The sequence below is a fragment of the Onychostoma macrolepis genome, chromosome 07 (assembly GCF_012432095.1).
Source record: "Onychostoma macrolepis isolate SWU-2019 chromosome 07, ASM1243209v1, whole genome shotgun sequence".
NCBI lineage: Eukaryota > Metazoa > Chordata > Actinopteri > Cypriniformes > Cyprinidae > Onychostoma > Onychostoma macrolepis.
Window position 1 is genome coordinate 5,668,909 of NC_081161.1, and position 14,499 is coordinate 5,683,407.

At 35.4% G+C, this 14,499-nt stretch overlaps 2 protein-coding genes and 1 long non-coding RNA gene across 4 annotated transcripts in view; 1 reads left to right on the forward strand and 2 right to left on the reverse strand.

The window, feature by feature from the left end:
- LOC131543779 (inactive ubiquitin carboxyl-terminal hydrolase 53) overlaps nucleotides 1–4,198 on the forward strand; it is a 53,133-nt gene extending 48,935 nt beyond the window's left edge. For both annotated transcript variants that reach the window (XM_058781546.1, XM_058781545.1), the window contains exons 17-18: nucleotides 1,699–2,366; nucleotides 3,213–4,198. In XM_058781546.1, the coding sequence (XP_058637529.1) occupies nucleotides 1,699–2,366; nucleotides 3,213–3,292 (748 nt within the window). In that variant the 3' untranslated portion in view covers nucleotides 3,293–4,198. The remainder of the gene's footprint in view (nucleotides 1–1,698; nucleotides 2,367–3,212) is intronic.
- Nucleotides 4,199–4,351: 153 nt separating this feature from the next.
- Nucleotides 4,352–14,499, reverse strand: part of frem1a (Fras1 related extracellular matrix 1a) — a 53,706-nt gene continuing 43,558 nt past the window's right edge. Inside the window, exons 29-39 of the mRNA XM_058781547.1 lie at nucleotides 11,512–11,656; nucleotides 11,153–11,282; nucleotides 10,989–11,058; nucleotides 10,706–10,852; nucleotides 8,298–8,500; nucleotides 7,814–7,861; nucleotides 7,483–7,659; nucleotides 7,283–7,399; nucleotides 7,073–7,188; nucleotides 6,583–6,668; nucleotides 4,352–5,515 (exon numbers count right to left, since the gene is read on the reverse strand). Of these exons, the coding sequence (XP_058637530.1) occupies nucleotides 5,313–5,515; nucleotides 6,583–6,668; nucleotides 7,073–7,188; nucleotides 7,283–7,399; nucleotides 7,483–7,659; nucleotides 7,814–7,861; nucleotides 8,298–8,500; nucleotides 10,706–10,852; nucleotides 10,989–11,058; nucleotides 11,153–11,282; nucleotides 11,512–11,656 (1,442 nt within the window). The 3' untranslated portion in view covers nucleotides 4,352–5,312. The remainder of the gene's footprint in view (nucleotides 5,516–6,582; nucleotides 6,669–7,072; nucleotides 7,189–7,282; nucleotides 7,400–7,482; nucleotides 7,660–7,813; nucleotides 7,862–8,297; nucleotides 8,501–10,705; nucleotides 10,853–10,988; nucleotides 11,059–11,152; nucleotides 11,283–11,511; nucleotides 11,657–14,499) is intronic.
- On the reverse strand, nucleotides 13,470–14,295 carry LOC131543782 (uncharacterized). The gene is made up of 3 exons (XR_009271981.1): nucleotides 14,260–14,295; nucleotides 13,778–13,825; nucleotides 13,470–13,624 (listed from the first exon to the last, which is right to left on the reverse strand). It is a non-coding gene; the product is annotated as an uncharacterized LOC131543782 (long non-coding RNA).

The following is a 14,499-nucleotide window of genomic DNA, read 5'->3' on the forward strand; positions in this document are numbered from 1 at the left end:
ACACTGTAGCATACTTTTAAAAATAATACTAATTATGGAAATAATAGTAATTAAAATGGTAATAATAACTTAACTTACAGTAAGTATGAATAGAATGTTTTCAGATACAACTGCATGTTGATTGCAATAAATTGAATGTATTATAGTTGAAATTCTTATAAAATGCAGTTAGCTGAACTTGAGTGCTTTTTTCACCCTCTTAATCATCTTTATATGTAATTTGATAATTGCTTCTGTTGTCTTTGAAATATGGTTTAAGTACTACTGAATGTACTGACAAGCATTTACAGTGAACTAAAATACACACTTAATGTCATTTCCATTGAAACTTCTATTGTATGTCGTATATTTAAATATTTAATTACACATTTGGGTAACACTTTATTTTAAGGTGTCATAATACAGAGTAATTACCTGGTTAAGTACTTAGTAGTAGCTGTTGTACATGAAACAAAATGTACTTACCATGTAACTAAGTTATGGAACAGCCTGTACTTACAGTTTGTAATTATGTGGATGTAATGGACAGCTACTGTTACACACATGTAACAGACCGAGTCTGTTACACAGCTACTTACGTAACCAAAAGATTGTTACATATGTGTTGCAGACTTTATACAACGTAATTATGAATGTAAGTGCACAGACATAAGCTACTTAAAATAAAGTGTATCAAGATTGTACTTAAGTGTACTTCATGTGTATCTATACTGTACACCTTATCCAGCTGCACCTTAGTTTGATTTAACCCACCAGTACACAGCTTAAATATATGTAATACCTTTCTAATTACGTTAAAATTACAGAATATTACACAGGCATAAGCTACTTAAAATAAAGTGTATCAAGATTGTACTTAAGTGTACTAGTAGCTGTGTAACAGACACTGTCTGTTACATATGTGTAACAGTAGCTGCCTATTACATCTACATAATTACAATACTTTGTTTCATGTAAGTACAACGGCTACTACTAAGTACTTAATTAGGTAATTACTCTGTATTATGACACCTTAAAATAAAGTGTTACCCACATTTGTAATGATGTTGCAATTTACTACATTCAAAATAAATAAATAATGTTATTTAATATATAAATTTCAAATGTAATATCAAAGTTTTTTCTTTAGTATGTTATTCAACACATCAAAATAAGTGTACTTCTTTAAAACATGACAAAAATGAGTAAAATTACTACATTATAATTTATAATGTACTTGTAAAATAAAACTTTTAATTACGAAATGCACTTTTTAAAAGTGTACTTAAGTGTGTTAAACATTTAAAGTGTCTCTCTTTAAGTACACTTAAGTGGCCTTTTATTTCATTAATATTCTATTACCTGCAAGTACCTTTTTATTCTTGTAAGATTTACACTACAACTACACAGTCAGTACTCTTAAGCGCACTTCTTTTTAAAGTTATAAAGTTCTTTAACACTTTATCTTAATGTGTTCTTGTTACATGTACTTACTATTATAATATCAATAAATTATGCATAATTACATGCATGTAACCCTAAGCCAAATCCTAAACCTGACCCCATAGTAAGTACATGTAGTTGATATTACTCAGTACTTAAATGTATAATTACACTGTAACAAGGACACCTTAAAATAAAGTGTAACCAGTTCTTTTTAAAGGTAATATGGGCAAGTATGAGGTGGATATAAGACAAGCCTTCTGTTTTCTCCCACAGGAGACAAGCTTTTCGATACAACCCTGCTAAGGAGAGGATGGAGAAGATTGAGGTAGAACGAGCACACGCGGTAAACGGGAACCCCATCTCTCCTAATTTCACCAAGACCAGCAGTTCAGAGTGGAACAGTTCTGATGATCTTGCCGGACCCTTTTCCGAGCAGGAGGATTCTTCATCACGAGCTGACGTTCCTCCTCCGGTTCCCTCTCGGACTCAGTCTCACGCCGCAGCTCCACCAGTGCCTCCCAAACCTCTCCTCCTGAGCTCAGAGAACCGGCGACGAGATCCCCATCCGCCCAGCCCTCGACGTCTTCCTCGAAACGGCTCGGCTCTGTCCCAAACCATCCAGCAGAAGTGGCTGGAAAACTCGGACACGAGCTCCAAGTCTGGTTCCTCTGATCAGGAGAGGAACGATCTGTCAGCGAGTGAGGGTGAGGAGAGGTTCTCCAGCTTTCCCAAACCTGCGGTCAGCTCTCCTGTCATCCCCAGCACGTACTTCTCCGTGGACGGCTGCATGACGGACACGTACCGCGCCAAGTACCATAAAAAGAGACCTGCTCTGTATGTGGTGGCAGCTGGAGATCACACCTCGTCTGGTGAAAGTGATTATGGGGAAAGACTGTCACCGGCTCCTTCAGAAACACACGGCAGAGCCACAGTGCTGCCAGGTAACATCACACACTAATACATGGACAGCTTTCTTCATGGAGCAGTTAATACCATAAATCGGCATCATTTTATAGTTGATGCAGTCTCTCACAACAAGTAAATAAATACACACTATATTGGGACACCTCCTTCTAATGAACAGACTACTTTAGTAATTTCCATGAGAACAAATCTTAATGTTAAAGCATGTAATGATACTAAATTAGTATACTAAAGTAGTCAAAGCTGTTTAGTGTACTGCATTGAGCTAACCGAGACTTGCCATAGCACTTGCAAATTATTGTTATTTTGCTGGTTTTGTCTGCTTCTATTGTCCTCATTTTGAAACATTAAACTATAGAACTTTTGTTTATGTAAATGTATTTGTGTGTGTGGTTTTAGGGTATATACTTTTTTATAATCTTAATATATAGAAAAATCTATCATAATCTAATCCAATAATCTAATAATTATTATTGTTGTTTTATATATTAACAGTAGTTACAATGCTATTATTTATGGTTGTTTTTCTTTTCTTTCAAATATTAAACTATAGAGCTTTTGTTTATATATATATATAAATGTGTGTGTGTGTGCGTTATTTAGTAGTAGTAGTAGTAGTAGTAGTAGTAGTGTTATTATATAGTTTTCCAAAAAACTGTCACATGTTACATAATTGTGCCAAATTGTAAATAATTTCATGTGATTTTTTTTTTTCTATTTTATCTTAATTTAGACACATTCTTGTATCATCGGTCACTCATTTCTAGCATTACTATTTAGTACAAGTCCCTTTCCTAATTTCATTAATCTGATAATACTGTTCAAATGATAACTCGGTGTTCATTTTTATGTTTGTTTTTCAGTTCATGCGTCCAGTAATAAACCCACGGCTAAGTGGAACCCAGTTTCAGTGAAAGGACTAGATGAGCACGGCTTTCTCTGACAGCAGATCTCGTGCTATCACGCTCGGCGGCCTTCTCCTGAAGACGTGTTTGTGTGGTATGCATTCAAACACAGTGCGTGGCAGTATCAGGCTTTACATTTGCACATTTTTAAGCCAAAAGAGAACAATATTATGTAACTTAAGACAAAATTCCAAAACACTCCTTAGGCTTAAGAATATTTGATGTAACTTAAGACTAATAAAACTAACAAAAAAATACGACTGATTGTCCAATGACACAGTTTGTCCTAAAATACACCCTATGTATGATAAAGTGCTTTAGTTGGTTTGGAGGGATGTGTTTCTGTTCACTTCTGTTTTGATTGTTTTGTGGAGGGAGGAGCTGCTAAAAGAGTTGATTGTATTTTCAGAAGGTGAAGCTGCTAATTGTGAAACCGTTCCTGTGTTTAGTAAGAACTGCTTTTAAAAAGCAAAATTAAGCTTGATGTTTAATGGCCTTTTTTGTTGGTTTAGGTGTGTGATATCTCTTTTTATTATTATTGTTATTATTTAGTCCCTCATCAATAATTAAAAAGGGCCGCTTTAAACGCTTTCACCCTTTTATCATGTTAAGATCAGTTTTTCGACCAATGTGCACAGAAATTATAGAGAAGACACTGGAGATTTAAATTGTTTGGTCATTTGTAAGTAAAAAGTGGAATTTGATATTATTTGGGCGCATCTAAACATGTTTTCTTTTCATATTTGCAACAAGACAAGTTGTACATGTTGTCGTCATTTGTATGATGTTTTGTATATTGCTAGGCAGAACACTGAATAGTGCCTTATTTTGTATGTAAAGATGGGATAAAGGTGTTTTTATTTGTAAAATGTTAACTTTCTAAATTCTTTTATAATATTGTAGTTCATTTTGGTTAAGAACTTTTAATAAACTGATTTATTTAAGCATAACATGGTTGCCTAATTTGTGAATGTTTAGACTACCATTCAGTGAGTTTTTAATGCTTTTATAAGAAGTCTCTTCTGCTCAGGCTGCATTTCTTTTTATTAGAAATACAGTAAAAACAGTAATATTATAAAATATTATTAGTTGAAATAACTGTTTTCTATTTTAATATATTTTTAAACAATGATAATTTATTCCTGTGATGTAAAGCTGAATTTTCAGCATCATTACTCCAGTCTTCAGTGTCACGTGATCCTTCAGAAATCATTCTAATATGTTAATTTGCTGCTCAAGAAACATTTCTGATTATCATTATTTTTGGAAGCAGTTCTGTTTAAAATTTCTGTGGAAACCATGATCATATTTATGTGCAGCATTTATTTGAAATGGAAATATTTTGTAACATTATAAATGTCTTTACTGCCAATTTTGACCAATTTAATGCTGAATAAAATTAATAATTTTTCAAAAACTCAAACTTTTGTATGGTAGTGTTAAAAAAATAAAAAATAACTATTTGTTAAGAGAGATTTTTTTTTACAACAACTGAGAGCCTAGAATATTTTTGGGGTGTATATTTAATCTCTGACATAATTATTAGCAAAAATTTGCAGACAAATAAAAATGATAGAACATCAGTTTCAGATGTCATGTCAGAAAATTTTATTTTGAAGTAGTGATCGTTGCAGTGACATCTATACAGTATTATTTTTTTAATTAGAAAAAAAAACTACTAATGCGAACTAAAAAATTATAAACATAGCTACAAAATCTAAAAGATCCCATTCCCATGACATACAGAGCACATACAGTAATAAATACATATATAATACAAATAACATTGAGTAGCATACAGTACATTACATTTACATTATAACACGTAACATGACAGTCCTCTGAGTTAGAGAACATGTTTTGTGATCATGTCGCCCTTGGGCTTCGAAACATGGCAACAGCTGTTAACGTGGCTGCTCTCTAACAGACAGAGTCTGAAGTGCATCAGCAGACAACAAACCACAGTACAGCACAGTCACGTCATGATTAGCATGTGCACTAAGTAGTAGAGATGTCGAGTCCTCTGGTTATGTAAAGCCTGTGCAGCTGCGACTGAACTCACATTTTAACGTGACACACATAGCGGTGTCCCTTTCCTTTCATACAGTCTCGTATCTGCCACTTCGTCTTCCTCCAGACCAGGACACACTTCTTCGTTCCCTTCTTCCTGTTTTTAGGAGGGCTCCGCCTCCAGTTGGTGTAAGTGACCGGCTCTCCACCCACCCACTCCCAGCGGCCTTTGCTGTCACGGTCATTCAGACCTGTCGTTACACAGAGAGAGCAATGAGTTCATATCTAACCGGGTCACACTTTAGTTTGGGGACCAGTTCTCACTGTTAATCAACTATGACTTTTGCCTCAATAAACTCCTAATTTGCCACTTATTAGTAGTAAGGTAGTTTAGGTATGGGGTAGCATTAAGGGATCTAAAATAAAGAATAAAGCATTAATATCTTCTTTATAAGTACTAATAAAGAGCCAATATGCTAGTTATATGTACTGTATACTAATAAGCAACTAGTTAATAGTGAAAATTAGTCCCTAAAGTGTTACGTCCTACAGTATCATAATTGATACTCAAAGGCCTCTAAATGATCAACATGATCATAACTTTGCTGAAAAACCTGTTATACACAATCTGCTACATGCCTGCCGTCATCTGACTGGTAGTTTATACTATTTTTAGCAAATTTTTTAAGTATAATTGTAAAAATGTCCACCTTCAGCTCATGGCCATTTTTATAAAGTATACTGTATATATATTATTATATTTCATCACAATAATATTCATATTTTTTGTAATGCTTACTGGACTGAAGCGACGTTTACTTGGTTATCTGTACATCATTTTTTTGAAAAAACATGTTAAAATGTATCAAATATGATCATCAGGCTTTTAAGGAATGTTTCTTTGCTCATCTCTCAATCATCACTGCATTGTTTTGCCCACACAAGAAAAACTACAGAGCTTTGATCATAAAACCTTCTGACTAAGACACATTATTGGCAGATATACAGTGAGACATGATATTTATATGCATGTTATTTAAGTAGTCTGCTATCTGTTATAAAGATTACAAGCATCAGAATTTTACTTTTTTTGTCATATAAATATCAACATATTTTTGCTCAGTTTGGTCCTCTGAATAAAACTGAGGTGTTCCTTCTGCTTTTTTGAGCTCCATATTCTCTAATATCATACTATATGAGCCATAAAAGTGCATATGCAAATTTTCTTTTTTTATATTTAAAAAATATTTTGTCTGAAGGTTCAATAAACTCTTCTATTTATCACACTGACTGCATAAAATTCAGAAGAAAAAGTTACCAATCCAAAAGGGTTTTCTGTCACTGAAGTCCCACAACCAGTCCATGTCTCCTTTTGACAAAACACTGACCAGGTCTCCATTGTAGCTTGAGGAAACAAGTATTCAGTTAGTCACAGTTACTCATAACCAGTGGTATTATTGCAAGGCTGTAACCGTGTCTTGAACATTGGGGGGGACTCATCTAGTTGGAAATGAATCATTTTGAATAATTGGCAAATAATATTTTACGATATGCATACATTCACTATAATTTGTATGGGTAATATGCTGAAAAAGCTAAATATTTCTTGTCTCATCACATACTGTAGGGAATTCAGGCTCTGCTTCTGTGAACAGTGAACCCCGCATATCTTTCTGACTATGACGAGCGCTGTTAAACAGCAGAGGCAGTCCAGACCTTGTTGTAATGGAGTGCAGGGGATTTGTCCCACTCAGTGTCTATGGTGGTTACAGCCCTGTTATTGTTGTGCAGCGTTTGCTCTGTCTGACCTCTCTCTGCAGGCCCGCGCCGCGGCACTCCACGAGGCTTTGCGCTCGGCGCTCAGTCTATAACAGTAGTTGTTGTGATACGTCCATCCTCGAGGACATTTCTGTGCTTTCACAGTCTGGAGGAGCGCAGAAAAGACCAGAAAATCACTGAAACCGAAGGCCCAGTTGTCATCATGACTTCTAAATATTAAATACTGCGATGTTAACGACCTCGTTATTTGGGGTCCAGGGCCTCCAGGAGTCCCCGTTACAGCGGAGCAGCTGAGCCGAGCTGTCATTGTAATGCAGAAAGCCAGTGAGCTCTGGAGTGCAGGGTTTGGAGGACGGCTGGGGAGAGATACAACCAAACATGCAGGTTTATTTGCAAAATATTACTGTAAATTAATCAGACTTTTTCCAGACACTCTCACCTGAGTCGCAACACGCTGTGCAGCTCTGGTGTTCGTGTGCGGGACGGTGTGCTGGGGTTTTGTCCTGTCGTGAGGAGGGTGCTGCTGCCCCCAGCTGGTCACCTGCACCCGAGCCTTTCTGTCAGACCCCGAGTCTGCGCTGTCCTCCTCCACCGCCATCGACATGATACCGTGATACTGCAAGTGATTAGTAATATTTATATGATATCAATAAAGTGAATTATTTGTGATTTTATATAATAAATGGTAACAAAAATTAAGATCAAAAATATTTTTGAACATATGTCTAGTCCCAGCTGCTCTACTGCCGTTTTGTATTTATTCTGCTTACTTTGTAAATGACATCAGATCCTTGACGAATGGTTTCAGAAGGCTGAACCTGTGGATGAAAGTTCACCATGTTATCATGAAAACTACTGAAAAAAAAAAAATGTTTTGTTTAATTAAAATAAAGCTGTAATAAATACAAAATAATTCTAAATATAATATTTGTAATAATATTTAGATTGCATACATATTGCCTAGGCAACTAACTGAAATGACACAAGTTGAAGTGTTAAAATTACTATAACTAAAATTAAAACAGAAATAAAAGCTAAAAACTCAAAATATTAATAAATACTACAATTGTATAAATAACCATTTTGATTAAAGTTTTATTAATTTAGTTATCTAATTCAGAATAATTCTATTTAAATTAAAATTAAAATTAAAACTGAAAATATAAAAATAAAATGTAACCCAACATAATTATAGTAAATTCTGTAATAGTATTAAAAGACTTAATACTATATTTTATGTTTGTATTAACTTACCACTTTCCCATTCCCAATGACTCTGAGTCTTTTTTTTGTAGCAGTGGGAGCTTGAACTATTATATCACCATCTCCTCTGATGTAGCCCTGAGAGAAAGGTAATGTCTCCACCTGGATGGAGCCGTGTTGAGGGTACGGCCCCGGCTGCACCTCTCGGCCCTGAAGACCAGTGTCCGCTTTAAACCGGCCCTCTCTGCACTGCCCTTTACAAACAGCCAACAAATCATCTCACAAGAATCATAATCTGTGACGTTTCATCATTGTGTGAAAAAAAAAAAAAAAAAAAAAAAAGTTTCATTAAAGGAACGGTTCACCTAAATTTTGGTCTTCTGGAAAACTTGCACTAACCATTTGTGTCCTTTATGAAGATGGTGGCTTTTGAGTTGTCCTTCAGCACTGCACCCACTGGAGAGACCAAGTTAACCTCAAATTTCTCATCAGCTTCCTCTAAAGAGTCCTGAACAATCTCCACTTTCCATACTCGACTGACCACCCCTGGAAAAAGACACCATTTAAGTTCAGTTACCATTCATTTAGGTTTTGAATAAGCTTCTGTATTATATCTCAGTTCATTTTGTATTTGTATAAACATTCCCACAATAAATCCCCATGTTAGTGGATTACAAATGACCTGGGTCAAACTGAATCAGAGATGAAGCCGGTATAAAGTCTTTTCCAGCAAATGCCGTTAGGTCTTTCACCTATGGAAAATGACAAATGCATATTATAATCCTTTATTCTTCTTCACAAAAGAATAAAAAGCAACCAAATACACCATAACAAATAAAGCTATACCTGTACAGTCACATATGACGAGTCCTGCACATTTCCCTTCCTCTGGATGGTCAGTGAGACTGACCCTAGACTCTCACATATTACATACTCAGTCCTGGTCAGCTGCACACTGGCCCAGCTGAACTCCAGTCTGACAGAGAGAATAACATTACACATCCTAACATAAACAACATGTCATCCAAGTGAATGGGTGGAGGTGTAACACTTCATTAAAACATTAAGAAATACTCACAAATACTTATTGTTACTAGAAATGGTGATTTGTGGACGATAAAGTCTAATGAAATTAAATAGCTCAGTCACTAATCCTGCAAGAAAACAAAATCAAAGCAACATTTCAAAGCCGAAGGTTTACTTGAGAGAGGCTCCGGTGTTTCCCAGCGCATCAGAAACAGCAAACTCCAGACTGTCAGTTAAAGCGTCCAGAGCAGAGTTTATGATGTAGACAATATTCTTTCTGTTCAGATCCTTCTGAGAGAAACGCTGCCTCACAAACTCACCTACAGACAAAGAGTTTACATCATGTGAATACATTAACACAGACAGATGGATATACAGACAGACAGGTAAGTAGATAGATAGATATTTATATGATATCAATAAAGTGAATTATTTGTGATTTTATATAATAAATGGTAACAAAAATTAAGATCAAAAATATTTTTGAACATATGTCTAGTCCCAGCTGCTCTACTGCCGTTTGTATTTATTCTGCTTACTTTGTAAATGACATCAGATCCTTGACGAATGGTTTCAGAAGGCTGAACCTGTGGATGAAAGTTCACCATGTTATCATGAAAACTACTGAAAAAAAAATGTTTTGTTTAATTAAAATAAAGCTGTAATAAATACAAAATAATTCTAAATATAATATTTGTAATAATATTTAGATTGCATACATATTGCCTAGGCAACTAACTGAAATGACACAAGTTGAAGTGTTAAAATTACTATAACTAAAATTAAAACTGAAATAAAATTATAAAACTGAAATAAAATAAATTAAAACTAAAATTAAAAAGGAAAACTAAAAACAGAAATAAAAGCTAAAAACTCAAAATATTAATAAATACTACAATTGTATAAATAACCATTTTGATTAAAGTTTTATTAATTTAGTTATCTAATTCAGAATAATTCAATTTAAATTAAAATTAAATGAAAACTGAAAATATAAAAATAAAATGTAACCCAACATAATTATAGTAAATTCTGTAATGGTATTAAAAGACTTAATACTATATTTTATGTTTGTATTAACTTACCACTTTCCCATTCCCAATGACTCTGAGTCTTTTTTTGTAGCAGTGGGAGCTTGAACTATTATATCACCATCTCCTCTGATGTAGCCCTGAGAGAAAGGTAATGTCTCCACCTGGATGGAGCCGTGTTGAGGGTACGGCCCGGCTGCACCTCTCGGCCCTGAAGACCAGTGTCCGCTTTAAACCGGCCCTCTCTGCACTGCCCTTTACAAACAGCCAACAAATCATCTCACAAGAATCATAATCTGTGACGTTTCATCATTGTGTGAAAAAAAAAAAAAAAAAAAAAAAAAAGTTTCATTAAAGGAACGGTTCACCTAAATTTTGGTCTTCTGGAAAACTTGCACTAACCATTTGTGTCCTTTATGAAGATGGTGGCTTTTGAGTTGTCCTTCAGCACTGCACCCACTGGAGAGACCAAGTTAACCTCAAATTTCTCATCAGCTTCCTCTAAAGAGTCCTGAACAATCTCCACTTTCCATACTCGACTGACCACCCCTGGAAAAAGACACCATTTAAGTTCAGTTACCATTCATTTAGGTTTTGAATAAGCTTCTGTATTATATCTCAGTTCATTTTGTATTTGTATAAACATTCCCACAATAAATCTCCATGTTAGTGGATTACAAATGACCTGGGTCAAACTGAATCAGAGATGAAGCCGGTATAAAGTCTTTTCCAGCAAATGCCGTTAGGTCTTTCACCTATGGAAAATGACAAATGCATATTATAATCCTTTATTCTTCTTCACAAAAGAATAAAAAGCAACCAAATACACCATAACAAATAAAGCTATACCTGTACAGTCACATAAGACGAGTCCTGCACATTTCCCTTCCTCTGGATGGTCAGTGAGACTGACCCTAGACTCTCACATATTGCATACTCAGTCCTGGTCAGCTGCACACTGGCCCAGCTGAACTCCAGTCTGACAGAGAGAATAACATTACACATCCTAACATACACAAACAACATGTCATCCAAGTGAATGGGTGGAGGTGTAACACTTCATTAAAACATTAAGAAATACTCACAAATACTTATTGTTACTAGAAATGGTGATTTGTGGACGATAAAGTCTAATGAAATTAAATAGCTCAGTCACTAATCCTGCAAGAAAACAAAATCAAAGCAACATTTCAAAGCCGAAGGTTTACTTGAGAGAGGCTCCGGTGTTTCCCAGCGCATCAGAAACAGCAAACTCCAGACTGTCAGTTAAAGCGTCCAGAGCAGAGTTTATGATGTAGACAATATTCTTTCTGTTCAGATCCTTCTGAGAGAAACGCTGCCTCACAAACTCACCTACAGACAAAGAGTTTACATCATGTGAATACATTAACACAGACAGATGGACAGGTAGATAGACAGACAGGTACATAGATAGATAGATAGATAGATAGATAGATAGATAGATAGATAGATAGATAGATAGATAGATAGATGGATATACAGTCAGATAGATAGATAGATAGATAGATAGATAGATAGACAGACAGATAGGTAAGTAAGTAGATAGATAGATAGATAGATAGATAGATAGATAGATAGATAGATAGATAGATAGATAGATAGATAGATAGATAGATAGATAGATAGATAGATAGATAGATAGACAGACAGGTACATAGATAGATAGATAGATAGACAGACAGGTACATAGATAGATAGATACTGCAAGTGATTAGTAATATTTATATGATATCAATAAAGTGAATTATTTGTGATTTTATATAATAAATGGTAACAAAAATTAAGATCAAAAATATTTTTGGACATATGTCTAGTCTCATCTCTCAATCATCACTGCATTGTTTTGCCCACACAAGAAAAACTACAGAGCTTTGATCATAAAACCTTCTGACTAAGACACATTATTGGCAGATATACAGTGAGACATGATATTTATATGCATGTTATTTAAGTAGTCTGCTATCTGTTATAAAGATTACAAGCATCAGAATTTTACTTTTTTGTCATATAAATATCAACATATTTTTGCTCAGTTTGGTCCTCTGAATAAAACTGAGGTGTTCCTTCTGCTTTTTTGAGCTCCATATTCTCTAATATCATACTATATGAGCCATAAAAGCGCATATGCAAATTTTCTTTTTTTATATTTAAAAAATATTTTGTCTGAAGGTTCAATAAACTCTTCTATTTATCACACTGACTGCATAAAATTCAGAAGAAAAAGTTACCAATCCAAAAGGGTTTTCTGTCACTGAAGTCCCACAACCAGTCCATGTCTCCTTTTGACAAAACACTGACCAGGTCTCCATTGTAGCTTGAGGAAACAAGTATTCAGTTAGTCACAGTTACTCATAACCAGTGGTATTATTGCAAGGCTGTAACCGTGTCTTGAACATTGGGGGGGACTCATCTAGTTGGAAATGAATCATTTTGAATAATTGGCAAATAATATTTTACGATATGCATACATTCACTATAATTTGTATGGGTAATATGCTGAAAAGCTAAATATTTCTTGTCTCATCACATACTGTAGGGAATTCAGGCTCTGCTTCTGTGAACAGTGAACCCCGCATATCTTTCTGACTATGACGAGCGCTGTTAAACAGCAGAGGCAGTCCAGACCTTGTTGTAATGGAGTGCAGGGGATTTGTCCCACTCAGTGTCTATGGTGGTTACAGCCCTGTTATTGTTGTGCAGCGTTTGCTCTGTCTGACCTCTCTCTGCAGGCCCGCGCCGCGGCACTCCACGAGGCTTTGCGCTCGGCGCTCAGTTTATAACAGTAGTTGTTGTGATACGTCCATCCTCGAGGACATTTCTGTGCTTTCACAGTCTGGAGGAGCGCAGAAAGACCAGAAAATCACTGAAACCGAAGGCCCAGTTGTCATCATGACTTCTAAATATTAAATACTGCGATGTTAACGACCTCGTTATTTGGGGTCCAGGGCCTCCAGGAGTCCCCGTTACAGCGGAGCAGCTGAGCCGAGCTGTCATTGTAATGCAGAAAGCCAGTGAGCTCTGGAGTGCAGGGTTTGGAGGACGGCTGGGAGAGATACAACCAAACATGCAGGTTTATTTGCAAAATATTACTGTAAATTAATCAGACTTTTCCAGACACTCTCACCTGAGTCGCAACACGCTGTGCAGCTCTGGTGTTCGTGTGCGGACGGTGTGCTGGGGTTTTGTCCTGTCGTGAGGAGGGTGCTGCTGCCCCCAGCTGGTCACCTGCACCCGAGCCTTTCTGTCAGACCCCGAGTCTGCGCTGTCCTCCTCCACCGCCATCGACATGATACCGTGATACTGCAAGTGATTAGTAATATTTATATGATATCAATAAAGTGAATTATTTGTGATTTTATATAATAAATGGTAACAAAAATTAAGATCAAAAATATTTTTGGACATATGTCTAGTCCCAGCTGCTCTACTGCCGTTTGTATTTATTCTGCTTACTTTGTAAATGACATCAGATCCTTGACGAATGGTTTCAGAAGGCTGAACCTGTGGATGAAAGTTCACCATGTTATCATGAAAACTACTGAAAAAAAAAAATGTTTTGTTTAATTAAAATAAAGCTGTAATAAATACAAAATAATTCTAAATATAATATTTGTAATAATATTTAGATTGCATACATATTGCCTAGGCAACTAACTGAAATGACACAAGTTGAAGTGTTAAAATTACTATAACTAAAATTAAAACAGAAATAAAAGCTAAAAACTCAAAATATTAATAAATACTACAATTGTATAAATAACCATTTTGATTAAAGTTTTATTAATTTAGTTATCTAATTCAGAATAATTCTATTTAAATTAAAATTAAAATTAAAACTGAAAATATAAAATAAAATGTAACCCAACATAATTATAGTAAATTCTGTAATAGTATTAAAAGACTTAATACTATATTTTATGTTTGTATTAACTTACCACTTTCCCATTCCCAATGACTCTGAGTCTTTTTTTGTAGCAGTGGGAGCTTGAACTATTATATCACCATCTCCTCTGATGTAGCCCTGAGAGAAAGGTAATGTCTCCACCTGGATGGAGCCGTGTTGAGGGTACGGCCCCGGCTGCACCTCTCGGCCCTGAAGACCAGTGTCCGCTTTAAACCGCCCTCTCTGCACTGCCCTTTACAAACAGCCAACAAATCATCTCACAAGAATCATA